The sequence below is a fragment of the Misgurnus anguillicaudatus genome, chromosome 16 (genome assembly GCF_027580225.2).
Source record: "Misgurnus anguillicaudatus chromosome 16, ASM2758022v2, whole genome shotgun sequence".
Taxonomy (NCBI): Eukaryota; Metazoa; Chordata; class Actinopteri; order Cypriniformes; family Cobitidae; genus Misgurnus; species Misgurnus anguillicaudatus.
In genome coordinates, this window is record NC_073352.2 from 12,142,495 (window position 1) to 12,167,218 (window position 24,724).

The following is a 24,724-nucleotide window of genomic DNA, read 5'->3' on the forward strand; positions in this document are numbered from 1 at the left end:
CCTTCATCAAGCCCATCCCGCACATACTGTACCCACTACACTTAACTCAGGGTTTTAAAAGACTTGTGGTTAACCCCAAAATGTATTACAATACAATGTGAACTTTGCAGCTCTACCCGTACCTCATTAAATATCCATATGCTATTAGAAGATATAGTAAATTATGCCATTGTGTTTACTTTTAGCATTTGTGAGAAATGTTGAACACCATCAGCAAACAGAGATTGTGTATAGATGGTTTCAGCAGTAACAACACTTGTGGAACAAACTTAACTTCTGGTAAAATTCCACAAAGAATCAGTAAAAGTAGATTTATTTTAGAGTAGTATATTTTTGATAAAAAGCAAAATAAATAACAAGCAGGTTACCTTAGTCCAAATAGCTAAAGCGTATCAAAAACTACATTAAGCTAACGTTACTTTGTAAAATAAATGTATACAATGTTAACTACTACCAAACCTCCCTTCACATAGCGGTAATCCATGATCGCCGTCTGCTCTCGTCTTAAGGAAACCAAAACATTTGTTATTTTCAACAAGGTATTTGTTCAAGAGTTCAGTTTAGCCACTAGCCAGACCATTAAACAGAGACTGGAATTTAAGACGCATAACCGCAACAATACACATGGGTTTGATAAAACAATCTTATTTTTTGTTTTACCTAAAATTGGGTAAACTTAGAACTAGTAATTGTCCCATATATTACTGTGGCTGATATATCGGCCGATGTTTGGATTTTTATAATATTCAGTTGGGTGATAAATCTTTCTGTTCCTTAAATTATTTGTTTTCCTAATACAAAGACATTCAGATGTTAAGCCAACGTCTGACAGACTTCAAATGGCCTATCATTATTAAGTTTTTAACATGACGCTACGTTGCGTCTCACACAAAACACTCCGGTGTGCAGTGAAGTCTTGTGCTGTGTACACACCAGAAGTGATTTTAAGTATTTGCGCGAGTAGATTACATACAACGTCACAGCAAGGATACGAATAGACAAGAATTTGCGCAGGGTGTAGAGCTGCACGATTTATCGTTAAAAGATTGTGATCTCGATTCGAACCCCCAAACGATCTTAATCCAGCATTTTGACAATTCGGGTAACTATATTTTCAAGAAGGAAAGACGGAGTCTCGTCAGTTCTCTCGACAACACGCAATCACAGCGGCCGCGATGACGTCTTGACGTCTCATTTATTATTGCGCAAGCCAGATGTGCTTGCGCTCGCTGCACTGGTACAGCGGCGGTGCTGGTTGCATAAACATAGCCGTGACATTAAGACTGCGTCTTAAGAATGATTCTGACTAGCTAGCAATTAGTTAGGGCTAATCAGTCTTTTTATTTGGATTTAAATTAGACCAATCTACCTTTCAATGTAACATACTTAAAACAGTTATGATCAGTCTTGAAGAAAAAAAATGTATGACTAACTTTGCAAGACCGGCCACGGATGCTTTCGCCGAGAAGTTGGACAGAAAGAAACAAGCAACTAAAGAGAATGAGTGAGGCATTGCAATGCGCAGGTACGTCTGACAAGAATTTTAACGTTGTTTTTGTACCAAAAAGAGGATCTTATTCTGGATCTTAGCCCATCCAAAAGGGTTTTTAGCACAGGGGGAAACATTGGCTGCGTCCAAATAACCACACTTGCTGTCTTTGCACTTGACCACTTGACTACTTACATTACGTTTTCCTGTATTTGGCCCAAGTGTAGGGGGCGTGATGATTAAGCGTGTATGTAGATTTATTCACCCGATGGACGTTCACGCCGCCAGCGAGAGCGCCAAAAAGCGCTCGAATGCATTCTATGGAATACTCTCAAGTGGAGGTTCCCGCAGAACGTTTCTGCCTTGCGATTGGTTTCCGCTGAACCGCGTCATAGTTCATTACCATAAAGTAATGTTAATCCATGTCTGCTTAAAATGTATATTTTATTTTTTTCTTTCAATAAAATGAATACATCACTCTACAATTAACATTAACTGAATTTAAAGATTATGTACACTTATCTGAAACTTTCAGAAGCAGAATTCTTTGCACCTGTAAAAAACTAATGTTAAACTAATGTTGTACATCTTTAAAGTTAACAAAGTTCTTGAGAATTGTGAAAGAATCGTGACCTTAATTTTCTGCAAAAGAATCGTGATTCTCATTTTATACAGGATATTGTCATTTAAAAAGTGGAGTTGCAGCCCTCAACTGATGTTTATGTTGTCATGTTGTGTATTGGCCACCAGTTGTGTGATTGCAGAACAGTTTAAGCCACAAGTTTTTTGATTGCAATACCAGTTTTGGCCACAATCCTACATACTATTCCTTTAAGTAATTGCGCGAGTAGATTACATACAAGTCTTTGCAAAGACATGAATAGACATGAATTTGCACCGTGCGTGCAAATGATGCGAATTAGGTAGCGCGATTGCCACAAACGTGCCCTCTTTTGTCGTCAAGCACGTCTTCCATGCAAGTTGAAAAAATTCAACTTAAGCGAAAAATTCCCATAAACCAACATTAATTCCCACGAGTAATTTAGAGCGAGAAACACAATGCTTTGCTTTTGGTGTGTACACGGCATTATTCAAAAAATATTGTGAGGTGTCAGATCTGCATTCTTATAAATACTTCATATTTAGCACAATTTTTAAAATGTATTTTCACTGATTTTCTGTTTGTCTCTTTACTGTAATTACATTTGTGTTATCGGTCTCATCGGCCACATTGCTGTCTCAGTATCTGTACTGGCATCAGCCATTAAAAGAACGTAGCGTGAAGTATTAAATAAGATAAGGCAGATTTTACGTTTACGTCTGTTCAGTCAGTAATGCTCTGTATCTCATTGAACTGATATGATGCATTTCCCTGTCAGATTGTGACTAACTGGCGTGAGGATCAGTACCAGGATGACTGCAAGGCCAAGCAGATGATGCATGAGGCCTTGAAGCTGCGTCTCAATCTGGTGTGCAGCTTTTGTCCTTGTACTTGTTTGGAGAGTTAAAGATAATTAGCCTGTTATCTTATCTTATTTCCTTGTGTTTTGGGCTTGAGGATAAACCGCTGATGCTTTTTGTACTTCCTGTCACATGGTCTAGGTGGGTGGGATGTTCGATACTGTGCAGCGTAGCACGCAGCAGACGACGGAGTGGGCGGTGCTTCTCCTGGACATCATCAGCAGTGGCACAGTGGACATGCAGTCTAACAAGTAAAATCAGACATGGCCCTCAATGATCTTAAATTTTACAATCCATCTCTGTCTGTCTTTGTAACGCCTCTCTTTTTTTTTACTATTAGTGAGCTCTTCACTACGGTTTTAGACATGCTGAGCGTGCTTATCAATGGCACTCTGGCAGCTGACATGTCCAGCATATCTCAGGGCAGCATGGAGGAAAATAAGAGGGCTTACATGAACCTGGTCAAAAAGCTTAGGGTGAGACTGCAACACTTTAAACAAAATACAAATTGGTGAAGGTTTATATGAAATAATAATTGTCTATTCTGCCCCGCAGAAAGAACTTGGCGATCGCCAGTCAGAGAGTTTAGAGAAAGTGCGACAGTTGCTACCTCTACCCAAGCAGACGCGTGATGTCATCACCTGTGAGCCCCAGGGCTCGCTCATTGACACCAAGGGCAACAAAATTGCCGGATTTGAAAAGGAGGTAAATAAAGCGCCTTAAGTTATTGTTATTCATCAAATAGTGCTGCTTGGTGTCCGATCAAGCCTTGGTCTTCTCTATACAAACACAGGGTCTCCAGGTATCAACGAAGCAGAAGATTTCTCCATGGGACGTTTTCGAGGGGCTGAAGCACTCGGCTCCGCTTTCCTGGGGTTGGTTTGGAACCGTACGGGTCGATCGCAAGGTCATGAAGTTTGAGGAGCAGCAGCGGCTCCTACTTTACCACACCCACCTCAAACCCAAACCACGGAGTTACTATTTGGAGCCCCTCCCCCTGCCCCCAGAAGAGGAGGAGCCTCCCACACCTGTGGCACCTGAGCCGGACAAAAAGGTGGATGCAGGGAAGCCAGAAAAGAGCGTGTCCAGCGTTGCACCTGATCCCAGTAAGAAGAAAAAGAAAAAGAAACCAGCATCATCTAATAAGCAAGAGGTATGGTAGAGATCTGTCTGATGTCTAATATTTGCATACACACTGTAGCAAAAGCTTGTTTTGTTTTGTTTGTATTTAATTCAATTCCATTTCCTGTTGTTTAGGACTACAAGCCTCATAACCCAGGAGTAATGTACACGTCAGGCATGGGTACTGATTTTATGAACATGGGCCAACAGATGCAATACAGGATGGGTTATCCATCTCAAATGGCCATATACCCACAGAACCAGCCTTTACCACCAGGTGAGCACATATCCCAGATTTGTTTTTTTATCATTTAAGCATCATGAGATGAAAGTAAAGTGTTTTTATACCCTCCATTTTTTTTCCTAAGGAGGTCCTGGTTTGGATCCCCCGGTCCGTCCCAGAGGTCCCATGAGTCAAATGGGCAAAATCATTCCTGCACGTTCCTACACTAATGTGCCGGGTGCAATGGGCAATATGATGGGTATGGAAAAGCCGTACCAGGTCCCACCCTATAAACCCCAACCCAGCTTGCCTCAGGGTCAGATGCTGCGTCACCATCTACAGGTCAGATTGGTAAGTTGCGTTTTACTGATCAAGACCCAGACCAAAATAAAAAAAAAATTATTTTGGGGGTGGAGTTAAGTTTTAAAATGAGGGTATCCTGTCTCTACTCAATATGCCCAAACTGTTATTGTTGGGTGATGTTCATGTTTAAATCACGAGGGTAGCATTCGTGTTTGTCTGTATTTTCAGAATCAAAATCATTTACTCGGACAACAGATGAGACAGGTGGCACCTAATCAAACGTACGGATCAATGCCGCCTGCACAGGCAAGTATCATTGCATTACCAAGAGCTGCATTTGCATAAAAGAGATAAAATAGTTGACTCATGGTGACATTTTCCTCTAGAACATTACCCAGAGCTACACATTGTGCGGCCCACAAATGGTAATGCCACCACACCCCTCGCAACCTGCCGGAATAGTTAATGCCCCGTACAATAACCAGGGCTTCCAGGGAGCTCATCCTGGTACAAACACAGGGATGGTGGATCCTCTTAGGCAGATGCAGCAGAGACCTAGCGGCTACATCCATCAACAGGCTCCTGCGCCATACCCGCACCAGATGCAAAACACACAAAGGTGAGTCGCACACAACTTTATAGTTTACAGATGAAGTCGGGGTGTGTGTCTAACATTTCGATTTTACCCACCTGTCTTAGGTTTTCCCATCAGTCAATGCAACAGGCACCGATGATGCCAAACTTAGGGCAAGGTCACATGGGGGCGCAGAGCATGCACCCAAGCATGAGAACCAATCAGATGATGGAGCAGCAGCAGCAACAACAACAACAACAGGCACAGCAACAACAGCAGTTGATCCGACAACATTCAGCTCTTAGAGTATGTACACACCAGCGATTGCATCTAGATGATGTTAATGTTTTACCTTGTTTGTGACTGCTAAATATTATGATCTAAATAGTAACTTGTTTTGCTTTTACAATTGCAGGTTCAGCAGCAGGTTCAGCAACAAGTGCAGCAGGTGCAACAGCAGCAGGTGCAACAGCAGCAGGTGCCGCAGCAGCAGCTTCAACAGCAGCAGGTTCAACAGCAGCTTCAACAACAACAACAACAACAACAACAGCAGCAGCAGCAGCAGCAGGTTCAACAGCAGCAGGTGCCAACTGCCCAGCCACCCTCTCAAGCCCTGGGCATGCAGCCTCTGCCCCCACAGCAGCCCATGGTAAGACCCCAAAACTGTTAGCACAAGTCTTTTTTTCTAAAGATGCAACGATCGACCGGCCAAAGACCTGGAATTGGGCGATTTCACACATGACTGGCCGGACTGGTAACCGGCTGGTCGGTCTCACGACATTGATTCTGAGCCGGTCCTTTTGTTGCCAGTGGCGCATGCAATAGCGTAACAGCCACGTGCACACTTGCACTGGAAGCAGCACCCGACCAAATCCAACAGCAGCATTAATTCTGTACCCAGAAACGTGATACGTTTGACTGTGACTCGAACCGCCCCCACAAATTGTGCCGTAGTTACACTTTTATATACAATCTCCCTCGGACTGGGGCTCCATGCAAGATCTCACCTCGTGGGGTCTCAATGATCCTAAGAAAGGTGAGAAATCAGCCCAGAACTACACAAATTGTGCCGTAGTTACACTATGGTTTCAAAATGACACAACGATTTTTGGCCTCACTTTGATGAGACGAATATACAGTCAATCAGGTGCAAAATGCGTCGTCACAAGCGCCGTCAAATGTGTGTGTTTGTATGTATATTTATATACAGTGAGGAAAATTATTTGGACACCCTGCTGTTTTGCAAGTTCTCCCACTTAGAAATCATGGAGGGGTCTGAAATTCGTAGTTGCATGTCCACTGTGAGAGACATAATCTAAAAAAAATCCAGAAATCACAATGTAGGATTTTTTAACTATTTATTTGTATGATACAGCTGCAAATAAGTATTTGAACTCCTGTCTATCAGCTAGAATTCTGACCCTCAAAGACCTGCTAGTCTGCCTTTAAAATGTCTACCTCCACTCCATTTATTATCCTAAATTAGATGCACCTGTTTGAGGTCGTTAGCTGCATAAAGACACCTGTCCACCCCATACAATCAGTAAGAATCCAACTACTAACATGGCCAAGACCAAAGAGCTGTCCAAAGACACAATTGTACACCTCCACAAGGCTGGAAAGGGCTAAACGGAAATTGCCAAGCAGCTTGGTGAAAAAAGGTCCACTGTTGGAGCAATCATTAGAAAATGGAAGAAGCTAAACATGACTGTCAATCTCTCTCGGACTGGGGCTCCATGCAAGATCTCACCTCGTGGGGTCTCAATGATCCTAAGAAAGGTGAGAAATCACCCCAGAACTACACGGGAGGAGCTGTTCAATGACCTGAAAAGAGCTGGGACCACCGTTTCCAAGGTTACTGTTGGTAATACACAAAGACGTCATGGTTTGAAATCATGCATGGCACGGAAAGTTCCCCTGCTTAAACCAGCACATGTCGAGGTCCGTCATAAGTTTGCCAATGACCATTTGGATGATCCAGAGGAGTCATAGGAGAAAGTCATGTGGTCATATGAGACCAAAATAGAACTTTTTGGTCATAATTCCACTAAACGTGTTTGGAGGAGGAAGAATGATGAGTACTATCCCAAGAACACCATCACTACTGTGAAGCATGTAGGTGGTAGCATCATGCTTTGGGGGTGTTTTTCTGCACATGGGACAGGGTGACTGCACTGTATTAAGGAGAGGACGACCGGGGCCATGTATTGCGAGATTTTGGAGAACAACCTCCTTCCCTCAGTTAGAGCATTGAAGATGGGTCGAAGCTGGGTCTTCAAACAAGACAATGACCCAAAGCACACAGCCAGGATAACCATGGAGTGGCTCTGTAAGAAGCATATCAAGGTTCTGGCGTGGCCTAGCCAGTCTCCAGACCTAAACCCAATAGAGAGTCTTTGGAGGGAGCTCAAACTCCATGTTTCTCAGTGACAGACCAGAAACCTGACTGATCTAAAGAAGATCTGTGTGGAGGAGTGGGAAAATTCCCTCCTGCAGTGTGTACAAACCTGGTGAAAAACTACAGGAAACGTTTGACCTCTGTAATTGCAAACAAAGGCTACTGTACCAAATATTAACATTGACTTTCTCAGGTGTTCAAAAACTTATTTGCAGCTGTATCATACAAATAAATAGTTATTGTGATTTCTGGATTTTTCTCTCTCACGGTGGACATGCACCTACGATGACAGTTTCAAACCCCGCCATGATTTCTAAGTGGGAGAGCTTGCAAAATAGCAGGGTGTGCAATATATATATATATTGCAATACTGTATTGATTTTTAAAAATGCAATGTATTTTTTTTTTATAAAAATCATTAAAGATTCATAGCAGTTGTTTCGTTTTGAGTTTACATCCCGCTCACTAGATAGCATTTTGTATTATGTAGCTGTATTATTAAATAGTTGTATTGTTTCATGACCAATGTTGTGGTTTAATCTTAGTTCCCACGGCAAGGCATGCAGCAGACACAGCAACAGCAGCAGACAGCGGCACTGGTCAGACAGCTCCAGCAGCAGCTCTCAAGTATGTACTTCATGATTTACAGTCACAGTATGCTACTATTTATGGAACTATTTGTTAAGGGTAAGTGATGATGATTAATATTTGAATATTTTTCTCCTCCAGACACACAACCCGGACAGAACACCAACTCATATTACTAAGCGCGTGTGGATGCAAAGATGATTAGTTCTGTCTCAGCTATAATAGATGCTATATGGACCTTTTGGGAGCGTGGAACCACATTGGTCGGAGTCAATTATTGTTTTTCAGATGCGTATTTCTGAAATCCATGGATGGTTGCTTGATGGAAGTGAACAATGGAAAGAGTTTATGTAAAAAGAAGTACAGGAAATTATAAGAATATTGCAACTTTTTATTTTATTTCAATTTGTACAATTTTTCAGTTTCGTGTATTTCTCATTAAAAAAAATCATGTCAGTTTTTATGCCTTGTCTTACATTTTGCGTGCTTGCACAAATACAAAAAATTGAGTGTGAACATTCATCCAGTATCATGTTTGCTTAAGTCTCCATGAACTCCAAGTAACCCAGTAACCTGTTTCATTACTAAATTTATTACACTTTAAATCTTTTTCAAGGTGTTCAGTGAGGTTTTGACTTCTGTCGTGTTCCGATTCTGGGAATCACTTTGGTCCTCTCGAGCCGACTAAACAGTATTCCTCTATCAGGACCCAACGCTCGTCCTTCCAAAGGACAGTCTCCACCTTTATATTTTACCAGGAAGTTAAGAGAATCCCAATTCCTCTCCTCTGGCTTGATTCCCAACCTAGATAACATTTTGTCTGCAAGTCCAGGCACCACAGGTTGCAGTAGTATGCCGTATATCCTGAGGCACTCTAATGATACATGAAGAATGGTGTCGAGCCATTTCTTGTCTTTACTATCATTCCGGTCAAGTTTCCATGGAGCATGTCTTTGGATAAACCCATTGGTTTGACGCACACATGCAGTAATCGCCTCCAGGGCTTTATACGCCTGTAGATTTTCAAAGTGTTGCTCTACTAAGACAGGAAGAGCAGATACTGACTCGACCATTCTGTAGTCCTCCAAAACTGCTTTTCCCCTAAACCCATCAAGAGACTCCTTTGGGAAGCAAGTGTTGCAGAATTCCGCATACACCTGTTCAGGGTTAAGTGAGAGAGCAGTGCACCGGTTCAAAAGCCCACCGAGGGCATCCGCTAGTTCACTGTTGCACATCTTAATGACTTTGTCATCATAATAGTCACAGTCCGAATCAGGAACCCCTTGCCTTAAAAGGAAGTAGCGCAGCCCGTCTACCGTAAACTTCTCCATGGCTTCCCGTGGATCGACCATGTTTCCAAGACTCTTGGACATTTTTTTTCCTTCTACCGTCCAGTGAGAGTGCACGTATATCTTCTGAGGCAGGGGTAACCCAGCAGCTAAGAGAAACGCTGGCCAATATATGGCATGAAATTTAAGAATGTCTTTCCCAACAATGTGATGGGCGGCTGTCCACCACTCTACGTGATTCTGTGGATAACCGACAACCGTTAAGTAGTTCACCAGCGCATCCAACCACACGTAGATGATTTGCTCTGGATCTCCAGGGACCGGGATACCCCACTGAAGGCGGCTTTTCTGACGAGATACTGACAGGTCGGGGAGATCATCCTCGAGCCATTGAAGAACCAAGTGGTGAAACTTCACAGGATGGATGACATTCGGGTTTAGTCGGAACCAATTAAGCAACTCGCTGCGAAATTTTGATAGGCGGAACATGTAGTTCTCCTCTTTCATCCACTCCACCTGCCAATAAAACATTTGAGGATAAAGAATACATCTTTGGTGGTTAGGCCAGCTTCCCAGATGGGCTTAAACTTGTTTAGCATGTTTGAGCGGTCTTAACTGAAAACAACACAGACATATCTTAAAATATCAGTGCCATTGTTTTGTCTCGAGATCACACCAGTAATGTTATTTTGTTTTGTAAAAACTACTTGAATGTCGTAATATAACTTAGGCCTAGTCCTGGTTTAATCTAAACCCTGTCCAGGAAACCGCCATTATTTTGTATTGTATTGTGTAGTGTATATCGGCCACCCTTTCTATAAAATTGTCGATATAGAGGCCATACTAGAATCAATCTAAATCGGCCATTATGGATGATACCTTGTGGCCGCTCTCTATGGATATTTTGATTTCTCTTCCCATCGAGTCTGTGCTGTCAGTGACTTGAGTTGGTGTAAGAAAGCTTTCATCTGGAGTAGAATACCACCCTTCATATGTTCCTTTGTAGATGAACCCTTTGCTATGAAGAACCGTCCAGAAGTGTTCAACGGCCTGCCGATGTCTTTGTTCCGTTGTCCGAATGTAGTCGGTGTATAAAATGGCAGATCTTTGGAAAACATGTTTAAACCTATCGGACACCTCGGTGCAGAAGCTCAGAGGATCTTTACCAGCAAGTCCAGCTGCCTGTTGGATTTTAAGTCCGTGTTCATCTGTACCTGCAAAGCATAAGCAAACACCATCATTGTAAACTACTGATCATAGTTAGTATGCAAGCATACAAGACACTTACCTGTGGCAAATCTGGACTCATATCCCTGTAAGAGTTTGTATCTGTGTAGACAGTCAGCAGTCACTGCTGAATACACATGGCCAATGTGAGGAGATGCGTTGACGTAGAATATGGGTGTTGTGATATAATACAGTTTAGATTTCTGTGTGTGATCCGTGCAAAAACATCGCGAAACCGGACGATTATACAAACACTTAACAGGCACTGAGGGACTCGCATGTCTGCCATGAAAAATGTACCTGAATAACCTGACTGTTAGTGATATATTACTACTGAGAGGACAGCACAGAGACTTCATTTTTAGACAGCTGCTGCGCGTGTAGGGACATAACATCCGGGTCATTGCGCGCGTCACGTTCTATGGCTTTCAAAATAAAAGGCCCAAAAAAAGGCACGGATCGATTTTCCAAAAACGTTTCCTTTATATGAGATGTCTTTGTTATAAACCAGTAAATGATAAGCCCAGCAGTAATAATTATGCAATTCGTTATATTATGAATAATCACTATTAAAAGTCATGTAACCAGATAACTACGGGGTTTTTTTTCCAAAAAACTTTTTTTGATGTGCATTCCAATTAACAAAAATACAGCTAAGTAGCACAATAAAAACATGATAACATAATAATAAGCATGTTTTTTCTTTTCAAAAAAAGTGTAATCTGGTTTTGGAACAAAACTCTTCAATTTTATTTCCATTTAACAGATTTTAGTTTTTCTGCACACGTTATTACGATTATTAATAAACATATATGAATTAAAATTGGTTGAAAACGTCGTGAAGAAAAACTACTGTTCTTTTCCCTTTATTTTATATCAAATGTAGTACCAAACAGATGCAAAATAAATAACAAAACAAACAAAAAATAGTAACGTTAAAAGGAATGTGAATAAATAACGAACTATATACAAAGGGGCATAAAAGTCTGGCAAACAACACTATAAAAAACAAACAATAAAAAACAAGTATTTATAAAATAATTTCAAGTCCTTACTAAATATGATTCACAAAAGACCTTTATGTTACTTTTTATCTCTCGCTTGAACCGGAAGTGGTTTGCCCGTCTCATGACACCGGCATTTATCACCCACAGCTTCATTCCTCTGTGAATTTACAGTAAAATTATGAATTAAACCGATCTTATCTACTCTCTACATTTTACGGATATCACATTTAGTCCATATTTGAGTTCGGCATTGCTATTTTTGATCGATCTCATACATTTGAAAGATGTCTGTGGTGGGTTTTGATCTGGGATATCTGAATTGCTATGTAGCAGTAGCTCGAGCTGGTGGAATCGAGACTGTTGCGAATGAATACAGCGATAGATGCACACCGTAAGTCTATTATTACATTACAATACAATGCATTCATACATCAGAAACGCACAGGAGATGTCACACCGTTATTGTCTGGGTGTAACTTATATTAGTTAACAGTTAGCTGGGTCTCTTTGTGACAGACAGACGGTATCTCCAAATCTAGCAGCCTCCATAGATCGCTTTTTACTCACTGTTAGGGCTGTTGTCTTGGAAGACAGCAAGTTTTATTTTCAGAATAAAGTACTGTAGCGGTTTTATGCAGCAGTAGTGGTATCAGATCGTTGCTTGAAGTGGTACTGAATTAACAATTATTATTCATGTAACTTACCATGGTATTGTAAGGGTATCTTGTCAGTATTTACTCGGTACTTAAAAGAATACCATAGTACATAATATGGATGTTCATAGGTAAGAATTTATGACCGATTAATATGATCAGGTAAAATAATTTTTTAACGCACGGTGCGTTTCGACACGTGCCTAGACATTTCGACACTTTTCTTTCCTCAATTGGTGAATGGCCTGTAAATGTCACGAATTATTGCTGCCCTGCCAGTGTGGTAAAGTAATCAATTGTATGAGAAATCATTTGTACCGCATATGTGTCCGTGCTTGGGTATGGAAGCTGAATGGAGACGCGCGTGTGTGCGCGCAAGATGACGTAGTCCTTCACGCTCGCGTACGTACAGACCTTCGCTGATCTTTTGCTCTTGATTAGTTAAATCCTTATAATGATAATGTAGGCTATTAAAAAAAATAACATTGGGATACTATTAAATCCTTCCAGTCACTGTCATTTGTCACTGTACAATACATAAATAAATAAATAAATAAAAGACAGAGACTGACTCAATCAGCTGTGAGAGGCTGGCGGCCGCAGGTGCAGTATTGCAGTGTTGCCAGATCCCAACGTGAAAAATCCTCTGTAGATGTAGTGTTTAATGTTTTAGCAATTAGTGTCACACTTTCGGAAAATTCATAAAGTGAGAATGTGCTGGTTACTGTTAGTGATTTATTTTTGGAAAACAAGGTCTGAACTTATCTTTTTCTTTATGGCCATTTTTTGTACTATTATCTGGCAACACGGGGTGACCAGCATCTAAAAACAGTAATCAAATGGCACATTATTCAGCATGGGCAGGTTATTGCTGACTACGTTTGGTAAAACACACGCAATAATCATCATGATTGTGTATGTAAGAAATGATTAATATCGCCTGAAAAGTCCGCTCCCCTTCTCACTCTCATAATGGGAGAGGGAGGGTGTTACTGCGCCGAGTCGAAGTACTTCCAAAAGTGCTATTACGCCATAAAATATAGTTCCTCTTTTAAATCCGCTTAGAAAAGCGCTACGTTTTATTTTGTACCACCAAACTTGCTCGTATAACTACTCGTCTTAAATAGGAAAAACGTTGATGTGTTTGGTCACTTCTAACTTTATCTCTAAATGGTACCATTGAATGAATGTGGCTAAGCTAAATGCTATCGAAGCGTCGCAGCGCGCTCCAGCGCTTACGTGCACGCACACAGATGATAGAGGGATGTATCAACAGTTCTTAAGGTAATAACATATTTTAATATTGAAAATGAGTAGACTATTCCTTTAACACCCCTGGACCTTGCTAATTTTCAAATCCTGGCTACGGCCATGCCTAGTACGTTATATTTTTCATTGCAGTGTCTAATTAAAAGCCTTAAATCCCATGGTACATTTTTTGTCAAAGACTAAATCAATTATCACTGCTCTATTATTTTTTTTTATTTTGGGGTCAATTCTGTCTTTATCATTTCAGTTTTATCATGTCTAGACATTTAAGATCTAACCATGTACAATTATAATTTTAGAGCATGTGTTTCTTTTGGACCACGAAATCGATCTATTGGTGCTGCGGCTAAAAGCCAGGTATGTGTTTAATTTTTTTACATGTACCCTTAAAAGTAGGAATGCACGATATATCGGCTGACATATCGTTATCGGCCGATAACTGCTTATTTTTAATATTATCGGTTATCGGTCTGATAGCAAAATTAGGCCGATAAATGATGGAATATTTTGGTTTGTTGAACCACTTCATTGGCTCATTGCTGGCCACGTGGAGTTTTGATTGGTGCTTTCTGTGACATAGCACGAAGATGACGCGTGTTGCGGGCTTGAGTATGCTAGTCTAGCGCAAAGACAAGATGTCCGCAGTCTGGGAGTTTTTCATTGTGAAAATAATATGAATATTTATCGGCCTATATATCGGTTATCGCCCCCCAAATATAAAGACTTATCGGTTATCGGTATCGGCCAAAATTTCCATATCGGTGCATCCCTACTTAAAAGCTTATTAAAAGCTTTCATTTTGTGTGTGATTAATCGCAACAACCCTAGATTATAGTCTCTTATATTTGTAATCACACATGACACTGTTATTTTTAAACACAGATGGTCACTAACTGCAAAAACACTGTCCACGGATTCAAACGTTTCCATGGCCGGGCCTTTTCGGATCCATTTATCCAAAACGTGAAGTCCAAGCTTGTTTATGACCTGGCACAGATGCCTACAGGAACAACAGGCATTAAGGTAAAAATACGAAAGTGAGATGTTATCAACTTTTGATGCCAGCGAATGTGAGATTTAATTGTGCAGATGCAACATGTTGCAAGATGTCTGCTCAGATTTTGCCAGCATTGTTCAAAGGTCTAGTTTTGGCAGTAGAACCAACTTTGATTAGGCAAGCAATGATTTCTAAACTAAAATGAAAATTGAGAGCTAGCTTGTCTTGTAGCGGTGTGTCCTGTGATTTGTTGTAGGTGATGTACATGGAGGAGGAGAAGGTGTTCAGTATCGAGCAGGTCACAGCGATGCTCCTCACCAAACTGAAGGAGACCGCAGAGAATGCCCTGAAGAAACCTGTTGCCGATTGTGTGATCTCTGTGAGTTTATAAGCTGCTTGTGATGACAAATATCTTTTGGAAATTTGAATGAAGTTGCATGTGCTAGATAAAACAAGACATTAGCAGGAATAACCAGATATATAATTAAAAACCCAATCTTATAGGTCCCGTGCTTTTTCACTGATGCTGAGAGAAGATCTGTCATTGATGCAGCTCAGATTGCAGGACTCAACTGCCTGAGACTTATGAATGAAACCACAGCAGGTAAGTTGTCTATACTAGTTGAATACAACCGGTATCTCTTTTCCTTAACATTCTGCTTTTAAGTAATATGTTTCCACAGCAGTGGCACTTGCATATGGGATTTACAAGCAGGATCTTCCAGCCCCTGAGGAAAAGCCGAGGAATGTGGTGTTTGTGGACCTTGGCCATTCAGGCTACCAGGTCTCGGTCTGTGCATTTAATAAAGGCAAACTGAAGGTTTGTACTATCAACATTTGCACCCAAAACATAATCTTTACTACTGACTTACTAAGGTATATTGAATAATATCAAACTATGATAATACAAATCTCATCATTAGATTATGAGACTTAATGATGAAAAATCACTTTCAGATGCTTGCCAAAGCCTTCGACCCTGAGATTGGAGGCAAAGACTTCGATGAAAGACTGGTGCAGCATTTTTGTGATGAGTTTGCAGTGAAGTACAAGCTTGATGTGAAGTCCAAGCCCAGAGCTTTGGTCCGACTGTACCAGGAGTGCGAAAAGCTTAAGAAACTGATGAGCGCAAACTCCTCCGATCTGCCCCTTAACATCGAGTGTTTCATGAATGACATTGATGTGTCAAGTAAATACAGCAGGTAAAGCTGAAGCGGTGCAATCGCTTCTTAATAGAATTCCTGATATTTCTACTGCACAGAAATTGTGGATAAACGCAACGAATCTCAAGCATCGTTTTATTTTGTGACAGGGCTCAGTTTGAAGACATCTGTGCTGATATTTTGGCAAGGGTCGAACTACCACTGCGCAGTCTAATGGAACAAGCTCGTAAGTTAAAAAGCTTTTCTTGGATTTGAGAACCAGGCCGGATATTGAAAACCGGTTATTTTTCAAATACAACAACTGATTAAAGTTCACAATATTCAGCCGATATTTTTCCATATTTATTAGGGATGCACTGATAGCAGGGTTTCACGGGTTCTTGAAAGTTTGTGAATTTGGGTAAAAAAATTCAAGGCCCTGGAAAGTTTTTGAGAATATACATACATAGATATACAGGTCATTTAAAGTGCTTGAATCTATTTTATGCGAGAAGTTTTTTGGAAAAACATCCATATTATTTCCTGTGTAGTATAGGATATTATCATAAAAATTCTAGACTTTTTAAGCACGTGATAAACTGTTCACTTTAAATGCTTATAACGTCTGTATGCGAATGTTGATTCATACCAAAATGCTTTTTTGCATAGATGTGTCTGACACATGAAAACGTCTCGGGTTACGTATGTAACTTTTGTTCCCTGAGAAGGGAACGAGACGCTGCGTCTCCCTTGCCATACTTCCTGGCTCCCGCGTCACCTTGTCTTTGTCGTTAAGCCTCACCATTGGTTGAATTTGATATACACATTCAGTTACACTTACCATTGGAGGCATCCCCAAAGTGTCACTGCATTGACGCAGCGCGAGTTCCCTCAAAAGGGAACTGTAACAATTTATCTTAAAAGGTAACACGATGAAACCTTGCTTTCACTTGAAATGTGTCCCCACATTTAGTCCTTGAATTTGAGGGTATTGGACCTGGAAAGTCCTTGAAAAGTCTTTGAATTTGAAGTTAACTAAGGTGTGGGAAACCTGTGATAGGATTTTTTCCGATACCGATCTTAACAAACAATTATTGGCCAGTGGCAATATTTCTCACTTGTTCACTTATTTTAAAGTGTTGATATTAAAACATTTTCACTAAACATGGATTGGATCCATTTAACATTCAGTAGGCCAAGATTAAATGACATACAAAGTACTGGGGCAGTTTCCCGGACAGGGATTACCTTAAGCCAGGACTAGGCCTTAGTTTAATTAGGAAAATACCTAGTTTTAACAAACATGCCTTACTAAAACATTACTTGTGTGCATTTTGAAGCAAAACAAAGGGCACTGATGTATTTTAAGATATGTCAGCGCAAGTTGTTCAGTTCAGTTTGGACAGCTCTTACATTTATTTTAGTTTTGGACTAGTCTAATCCCTGTCCGGGAAACCACCCACTATGTTTTGTACAGATTATTTTAATTCATTTTAGCAAGTATTTAAAGGGATAGTTCACCCCAAAAAAAATTTTTTTGTATTCATTTACTACTCTTGAGTTGTTCCAAACCTGTATAAATTTCTTTGTTCTGCTAAACACAAAGATTTTTAAAAAATGAAAAATGTTTGTAACCAAACGCATCTGGGGCACCATTGACTTCCATAGTATTAGTTTGTCATATTATTGAACTTAATGGTGCCCCAGATCTGCTACAAAAAATGTTCAAAAAATTTTTTTTTCTCTTCAAAAAAAGAAAAAGAAATTTATGCAGGTTTGGAACAACATTAGGGTGAGTAAATGATAACAAGATTTTCATTTTTGGGTGAACTATCCCTTTAATTATTTTACCCAGACAAGAAAGTTGGATTATGCAAAAGCAATTTTACAATTTGTTTTGGTTTAAATTAGGGATGCACCGATAGGATTTTTTTAGGCCGATGCCGATACCGATTTAAACAGACAACTTCTGGCCGATACCGATGCCGATATTAAACACTTGTGTACAATACTATACAGTTGGTCTATTAGCTAGTTTATTTCTGCATCAAATTATTTTTACTGAACATGGATTGGATCTAATTAACATTCAACTGACCAACATAATAAGAGAGGCACAAATTAAGCTAAAACAAATATAATAAGACAGCATAACAACCTTCAAAGGTGGTTTTTGCTATTCAGCATTTATTTTATTAACAACATTAACTCTTGTAATTCTATGTAACTAACTTTTTTACATATAATGGATTTCTTTAATAAACATAAATAATGCCAGTGCTATTGCAACTTCAAAAAAAGTTGGACTTCTTTTCCCCCACTAAAGTGCTGTCTGTTTCTTTTATTGTCCAAGACATTTGAGCCAGCTTAACAAAGGTTTTCTGTCGGTGCTTAAGTATAGTGCACACCAGAACATTAAATCATTCTAATTGAACAACAGACATGCAACTCATTGCCTTTATGTGGTTAATTAAAAAACAATCGGTATCGGCCTTTCTCGTGCTATTACCGATATGCCGATGGTTTCAAAATCATCAAATATCGGCCGATAAATATCGGCGGCCGATACATCGATGCATCACTAGTTTAAATCCGTGTATTATATCTGTCTTTTTTTGCTATAGACCCAATATAAGGCTAGTTTCAAATAGTGCTGTGTTCAAAATATCGATACGACGATACATCGTCATGGACGCCTGACGATGCGCGCATCGATACAGGACCTTCAGTATCGATTCGGATGCACTTTTAAAAGTAATGTGACGAATCGCTGTTGATCCGTGATCCACATGGAAAGGACGCATGTGTCCCGCTGAATAGAGTTAAAGGTAGCGGGGTATACTTTCACTTTGCATGTCTGTCTCGCTGGCGCACGTGTCTGCATTGCGCGCCGCATACTCGCGCGCTCTCTCTCTCTCGTGCGCGCTTATTCAGTATGAAAGCACAGATATCTTAGCCTTTACTACTACAAAGGGCTTTATTAGCCACTCTCTTATAAAACTGTACTATTGCATTTGAGAAGAAACACGACAAAGATTTGCATGTGAAAAGTGAACGTCTGGAGAAGAGATACAGAGCTACTTCAAACTATAACTGTCACGTTAACAATCTGATTTCTACTAAATAGTATTAAGTCTGACTGCATGTTTATAAATATATTCATAGATATAGAATAATGAGAGACAAATATAATGCCTAGAGTAAGGCACCATCTTTGTAAAACTGCTTTTAAAAAAACATAAGTTAAGTACTAACTCTGAGATTTTAAGTATTTCTATGAGTTACCCCAGAAGCTAATAAATGAATGTCAAAAACACAACTGTTACAACACTGCTTATTCAATGTACAATAAACAGATGATAATAATAATAATAATGATGATGTTACTAAATTCTAAACAAAAATGTTATTCAAAATAGTCTTGTATCGTGATGTGCATCGTATCGGGGCCCTTGTATCGGGATACGTATCGTATCCCGAAATTGTTGGCGATACACAGCCCTAGTTTCAAACTAATTGGAATTTGTCCAACCGGTGCATCTCTAATATTTGACTTATGGTACCTAATAACCTACGGTCTCTAATACGCATCACTCATGCACCATCTGTCTCTTTCTTTCCCAGATCTGAAGAAAGATGATATTTATGCTGTAGAAATAGTGGGAGGAGCCTCTAGAATGCCAGCAGTCAAAGAGAGAATCAGCAAATTCTTTGGAAAGGAAACAAGCACAACGCTGAATGCAGATGAAGCCGTGGCCAGAGGATGTGCCCTTCAGGTCAACCCATATTTTGCTTACACGTCCTATTGAGTTAATGCTAACGGTTTATGTGTTCCTGTAGCTGAGGTCGTGGGTTTGAACCCCATGGAATACATACTGATAAAAAAATGTAATTAACTATAGATCACTTTGGATAAATGTAATTGTTCAAAAATACTCATACGTGACTTCCGTTTGAGAGCACATGTGTATTTTTTGTATTGATTAGCTCTGTTTTTCCTTCCACAGTGCGCTATTCTCTCCCCGTCTTTTAAAGTCCGAGAGTTTTCCATAACAGATCTGGTTCCTTTTCCAGTCTCTGTGAAATGGAATTCTGCAGCTGAAGATGGAGTCAGGTACAAAGAGCTTTACCATTTAAAGGGTTTGGATTTCAGCAGTCCCAACACTCAAATGTTTTTCCATTTTTTTATTTTAGTGACTGTGAGGTGTTCCCAAAGAACCACCAAGCACCTTTCTCCAAAGTGTTAACCTTTTACCGGAGAGAGCCTTTTTCCTTGGATGCTTACTACAATAGTCCTAAAGATCTCCCTTATCCAGATCCCACAATAGGTACACAAAAACTCCAAAATACAGTTTTGTGGCTGCTAATATATGCATAGCTGTAAATGTAAATATTATATTCATTTGTCAGGCCAGTTTGTTATCCAGAAGGTGGTGCCACAGGCCACAGGTGAGAGTTCAAAGGTAAAGGTGAAGGTGCGAGTAAATATCCATGGGATCTTCAGCGTGTCGAGTGCCTCACTAGTTGAGGTCCAGAAGTCTGAAGAGGAAGAGGAGACCATGGACACTGAGCAGACCTCAGAAAAAGAAAACGAGGTACGGTCGTGTCTCATTCAGATACATGCAATGCTGTTGTGTCTATATCTTCATGTTTTGCCAATATTGATTCATTGTCAGAGTAAAATGCAGGTTGATCAAGAGGAACAGAAGTCACCGGGAGATGAACAGGAAGCTGGAGAGAAAAAAGCTGGAGCAGAGGAAATGGAGGTAAATAAGGTCTCTCGATAGCAACAGCCACTTATTTATATTTCTAAAGTAGGCGGTCATACATTTAACCTCTCTGCGTTTCATTTGTAGACTTCTACTGAGGAAGGCAAGCAGGAGAAAAAATCGGATCAGCCTCCACAGGCCAAGAAGCCCAAAGTAAAAACAAAGGTCTTGGATCTACCCATTGAAAACAATCCACAGTGGCAGTTAGCCATTGACATGCTGAATCTGTTTGTGGAGAGTGAGGTAGGGTTTATGTCCAGCTAACATCTGGATTAAAGCGGTTTCAACATTGTGGTTAAAGCTGCTGTGAAATTGTTTTTTTTTTAGGGTAAAATGATCATGCAGGACAAACTTGAGAAGGAACGTAATGATTCCAAGAACTACGTGGAGGAGTACGTTTATGAGATGAGAGACAAACTACATGGGATATTCGAGAAGTTCGTCAGTGAGAGTGTAAGAAACAAACCATAACCTGGAATTTAAATGCATGCTATTTTAAAATTGTGATTTACAGCCCTAGAAAGTATTAAGTTTACATCCCAGTACATCTGTTTTCTTCTACATCCGCTCTTGCAGGATAGAGATGCTCTTTCATTAAAACTAGAGGACACTGAGGTCTGGCTGTATGAAGAGGGTGAGGATCAAACTAAACAAGTGTACATCGACAAACTTGCTGAACTGAAGGTAACAAATCCTTTGCGCATCCCTGATTTTTGATGTAGATTGATTTAAATAGGCACCTGTAGCCAGGTTTTACTTAAAGTTTTTCAAAAACTTTTGTGTTAGTTTCTAAATGTCAGAAAAAATACAGTTTTCATTAAAGGTGCTTTGTGTGACACTTAGAGGGATCTCTTCACAGAAATGCAATATAATATACATAACTATATTATCAGTGGTGTATTTAAAGCTATAAATTATGGATTAGTCCATTTTCTTAAAAAAAATTCAGATAATTTACTCACCACCATGTCATCCAAAATGTTGATGTCTTTCTTTGTTCTGTCGCGAAGAAATGTGTTTTTTTGAGGAAAACATTCCAGGTTTTTTCTCATTTTAATGGACCCCAAAACGTAACAGTTTTAATGCAGTTTAAAATTGCAGTTTCAACGGAGTGTCAGAAGACTCTAAACGATCCCAAACGAGGCATAAGGGTATTATCTGGCGAAACGATTGTCATTTTTGGCAAGAAAAACAAAAATATGCACTTTGAAACTACAACTCCTCGTCTATCTACGGTCCTGTGACGCGCCAGCGCAACCTCACGTTATTGCGTAATGACATGGAAAGGTCACGTGTTACATGTGTGAAATGCACATTTGCAGACCATTTTAAACAATAAACTGACACAAAGACATTAGTTAGTATCATTCCACATACAACAACGTCGGAACGGTCCTTTTTCTCCACACTTGTAAACACTGGGGCGTAGTTTCGCATTCGTCATCCGTGACCTCTTGACGTGATGACGTATTATGTGAGGTCGCACTGGCGCGTCACATGACCGAAGGAAGATGAGAAGTTGTGGTTTAAAAGTGCATATTTTTTATTTTTCTTGCCAAAAATGACAATTGTTACGCTAGATAAGACCCTTATGCCTCATTTGGGATCGTTTAGAGTACTTTGAAACTCTGTTGAAAAAAAAACTGTTACGTGTTGGGGTCCATTAAAATGAGAAAAATCCTTGAATGTTTTCTTCAAAAAACATAATTTCTTCTCGACTGAACAAAAAAAGACGTGAACATTTTTGATGACATGGTGGTGAGTAAATGATCTGGATTTTTTTAAGAAAATGGATTACTCCTTTAAGGGGGCGTGCACACCAAAACTTTTAAACGCCGCTAAAAACCTACGTTCTCAACTGTAGCATCTCTTTGCGTTTCGAAAGGGAGGGGTGAGCTGTAGATTGGAGCCATTGGTTGTAATTCACAATCTCACCACCAGATGCCGCTAAAAATCTACAGAGTAGACCTTTAAACAGTGTTATGCAACTAAAACGTAGTTTAGTTTTCTCGAAATAAGTCTTTACGAAAGCCATGGCGACAGGTGTGAACTGTTTCATAAAGTGCTGCACAGACCGACATGCGGATGACATCAAAATACAGTGAGAGCGATTCAAAGCATACAGAGTCACAAATTGCTCTCATTGTATTTTGATGTCATGTGCTTGTCGGTTCTTTTGACGCCGTTTGAAGTCAAACACGCCTCTTCTGTCTCATCCTTAAACTAAACAGACCGCGCCATATTTAAAGAATGATCATGTGACTTTTAGGCACGTCATGTTACTCAGCATGCAAAAAAATATGTTTGCATTGCAGTTTTCGATATGTTCCTTTTTCGATTTGTCTGAAAAACCACGTTACATGAACTTAATTTTTTTTTGCGCTATTTCAATTTTTTGCAATTTGAAAGATAATGGAAAGAAATGCGTCTAATGACACATAAAATACTCTTTAGACTTATTAATATGATAAGAACATTCTTACAGAAACTCGGCCAACCCATTCAAGAAAGATACCGAGAATATGAAGAGAGACCCAAAGCTTTTGAAGATCTGGGCAGACAGTTGCAACATTACATGAAGATTGTAGAGGCCTACAAAACCAAGGTGAGACTATCGCTGTCCGCAAGTAGTTACGCATTAACAATTCTTGCACAATCATTGGGTTCACACTTTGAATGGTAAATTACAGGAGGAGCAGTATGACCATTTGGATGAGGCGGAAATTCAGAAGGTGGACAAGATGGTGAATGACGTCATGATCTGGATGAACAGTCAAATGAACCAGCAGAGCAAACAGAGTCTCGCAGTAGATCCTGTGGTGAAGGTGTCAGAGATACAGGCCAAAACACGGGTAAGTACATATATCTTGTATTCTATAGATCTGTGCCGCTTGAAATAGTGTTGAACGTCACTTAACCCGAATCCATTAATATGTTTTTCACAGGAGCTGTTCTCTTCCTGCAATCCTATTGTGACCAAACCCAAGCCCAAAGTGGACCTGCCAAAAGAAGAGAACCCAGCAGAGCCAAACGGTCCAGTTGATGGCGAGGCAACCGCTGAGGCTCAGTCCAGTGGTACAGAACAAGCTGCAACAGACAGTGCAGAAACTACAGAAGCCAAGCCTGAGATGGACCTTGATTAAACGCGCTGTGTAATGTTATGTTAACATTACACGTTATGTTAATGTTAACTGTTATGTTTCCAGTGGCTGCTAAACCCATAATCACCGTCCTAACAGCAGGACAACTGGTGAGATCGCAGAGAGAATCAGTGGTTACATTTGCATGTTTTTTTATATTACGAAAATCAAAACTCATAATGCTGTAAGCCCTCTGAGAACAGTTCTGTTCTAGTAATATGCCGTTTGGTTGTTTCAATAAATATGGACTGGAGCATGTGCGTTTATGAAAAAAAATTCTGTTCTGGTGGTACCCACCCAAGTGTTTTTAATGTGGTACTCCAAGCCCTAACCCTAACCCCAGATCTGCTTGGTTACAAACATTTTTCCAAATATTTTAATTTGTGTTCAACAGGTTTAAATCAATAAAGTTATACAGGTTTAAATCAATATGAGGGTGGGTAAATGATGACAGTTTTTATTTTTGGGTGAACTACCTCTTTAACAGCATAGGTTGCCTACCTTCTCCCCACCACTTAAGAAAGGGTGCTACTTATAATGTAGGCTACATATCTGCTTCGTGTTTGAGTACTGATCCCCCTGTCAAGGTTTATTTTGGGATAGCAATCGTCTGGATGTACATTAACCTGTTATTACACAGTTACATGAGTAAAATAAATGGCCACAAAATAGTGATGCGAAGTATTTTATTATCACATTTGAAACAAATTTAGTCCTTGCGAGAGAAAAGGGATAGAGGAGGGATGTATTACACAAATAACAGGGAGGTTGAATATTAGTTGAAAATTATTACTTCGACCCCAATGGTTCCAGTTTAATCACACGTCACGCCACATTAAAGGGGCCATGGCATGAAAATCTGACTTTTTCCATGTTTAAGTGCTAAGATTGGGTCCCCAGTACTTCTATCAACCTAGAATATATGAAAAAGATCAACCCAGTTATTTAGTTTTGGTAAACCATTCTCTACAAGCACATAAAAAAATAAGTTGAAAATGGCTTTTCTTATGATGTCATAAGGAGCTCTTATTATAATAATACCGCCCCTTAATCTGCACTATCCAACCACAGCA

The 24,724-nt window shown here is 39.9% G+C and overlaps 3 protein-coding genes across 6 annotated transcripts in view; 2 read left to right on the top strand and 1 right to left on the bottom strand.

Annotated features, from left to right (window-relative positions):
- Positions 1 to 8,619, top strand: part of med12 (mediator complex subunit 12) — a 36,201-nt gene extending 27,582 nt beyond the window's left edge. For 2 of the 3 annotated variants that reach the window (XM_073854123.1, XM_055178053.2), the window contains exons 32-44: positions 2,869 to 2,958; positions 3,092 to 3,201; positions 3,291 to 3,426; positions 3,506 to 3,655; positions 3,744 to 4,103; positions 4,208 to 4,349; positions 4,441 to 4,646; positions 4,827 to 4,904; positions 4,985 to 5,217; positions 5,298 to 5,478; positions 5,588 to 5,821; positions 8,116 to 8,197; positions 8,300 to 8,619. In XM_073854123.1, coding sequence (XP_073710224.1) covers positions 2,869 to 2,958; positions 3,092 to 3,201; positions 3,291 to 3,426; positions 3,506 to 3,655; positions 3,744 to 4,103; positions 4,208 to 4,349; positions 4,441 to 4,646; positions 4,827 to 4,904; positions 4,985 to 5,217; positions 5,298 to 5,478; positions 5,588 to 5,821; positions 8,116 to 8,197; positions 8,300 to 8,337 — 2,040 coding nt within the window. In that variant the 3' untranslated portion in view covers positions 8,338 to 8,619. The remainder of the gene's footprint in view (positions 1 to 2,868; positions 2,959 to 3,091; positions 3,202 to 3,290; positions 3,427 to 3,505; positions 3,656 to 3,743; positions 4,104 to 4,207; positions 4,350 to 4,440; positions 4,647 to 4,826; positions 4,905 to 4,984; positions 5,218 to 5,297; positions 5,479 to 5,587; positions 5,822 to 8,115; positions 8,198 to 8,299) is intronic. The other variant, XM_073854124.1, reaches the window with a different exon arrangement.
- mars2 (methionyl-tRNA synthetase 2, mitochondrial) lies at positions 8,529 to 11,258 on the bottom strand. Its single transcript, XM_055178058.2, has 3 exons — positions 10,736 to 11,258; positions 10,327 to 10,661; positions 8,529 to 9,963 (listed from the first exon to the last, which is right to left on the bottom strand). Exons 1-3 carry the CDS (start codon positions 11,076 to 11,078, stop codon positions 8,779 to 8,781), a joined length of 1,863 nt encoding a protein of 620 aa, XP_055034033.2. The 5' UTR covers positions 11,079 to 11,258; the 3' UTR covers positions 8,529 to 8,778.
- Positions 11,259 to 11,812: 554 nt separating this feature from the next.
- hspa4b (heat shock protein 4b) lies at positions 11,813 to 23,907 on the top strand. Of its 2 annotated transcripts, none has more exons than XM_055178055.2 (19): positions 11,813 to 12,072; positions 13,903 to 13,960; positions 14,486 to 14,626; positions 14,857 to 14,979; positions 15,105 to 15,204; positions 15,287 to 15,420; positions 15,558 to 15,802; positions 15,913 to 15,989; positions 19,367 to 19,518; positions 19,750 to 19,856; positions 19,937 to 20,070; positions 20,153 to 20,337; positions 20,431 to 20,508; positions 20,599 to 20,754; positions 20,839 to 20,964; positions 21,088 to 21,195; positions 22,997 to 23,116; positions 23,202 to 23,363; positions 23,457 to 23,907. In XM_055178055.2, the coding sequence occupies exons 1-19, from the start codon at positions 11,966 to 11,968 to the stop codon at positions 23,652 to 23,654; spliced, it is 2,511 nt and encodes an 836-aa protein (XP_055034030.2). In that variant the 5' UTR covers positions 11,813 to 11,965; the 3' UTR covers positions 23,655 to 23,907. The 2 variants fall into 2 exon arrangements, with proteins under 2 accessions (XP_055034030.2, XP_055034029.2); XM_055178054.2 differs by having other exon boundaries at positions 11,815 to 12,072; positions 20,419 to 20,508.
- Positions 23,908 to 24,724: the final 817 nt, after the last annotated feature.

Coding starts and splice junctions, on each gene's coding strand:
- hspa4b (XM_055178054.2), top strand. CDS start 11,966: ATGTCTGTGGTGGGTTTTGATCTGGGATATCTGAATTGCTATGTAGCA. Junction 12,073..13,902: donor TACAGCGATAGATGCACACC/GTAAGTCTATTA, acceptor TTATAATTTTAG/AGCATGTGTTTCTTTTGGAC. Junction 21,196..22,996: donor ACAAACTTGCTGAACTGAAG/GTAACAAATCCT, acceptor ACATTCTTACAG/AAACTCGGCCAACCCATTCA.
- mars2 (XM_055178058.2), bottom strand. CDS start 11,078: ATGACCCGGATGTTATGTCCCTACACGCGCAGCAGCTGTCTAAAAATG. Junction 10,662..10,735: donor TGAGTCCAGATTTGCCACAG/GTAAGTGTCTTG, acceptor TATGCTTTGCAG/GTACAGATGAACACGGACTT. Junction 9,964..10,326: donor CCATAGAGAGCGGCCACAAG/GTATCATCCATA, acceptor TTTTATTGGCAG/GTGGAGTGGATGAAAGAGGA.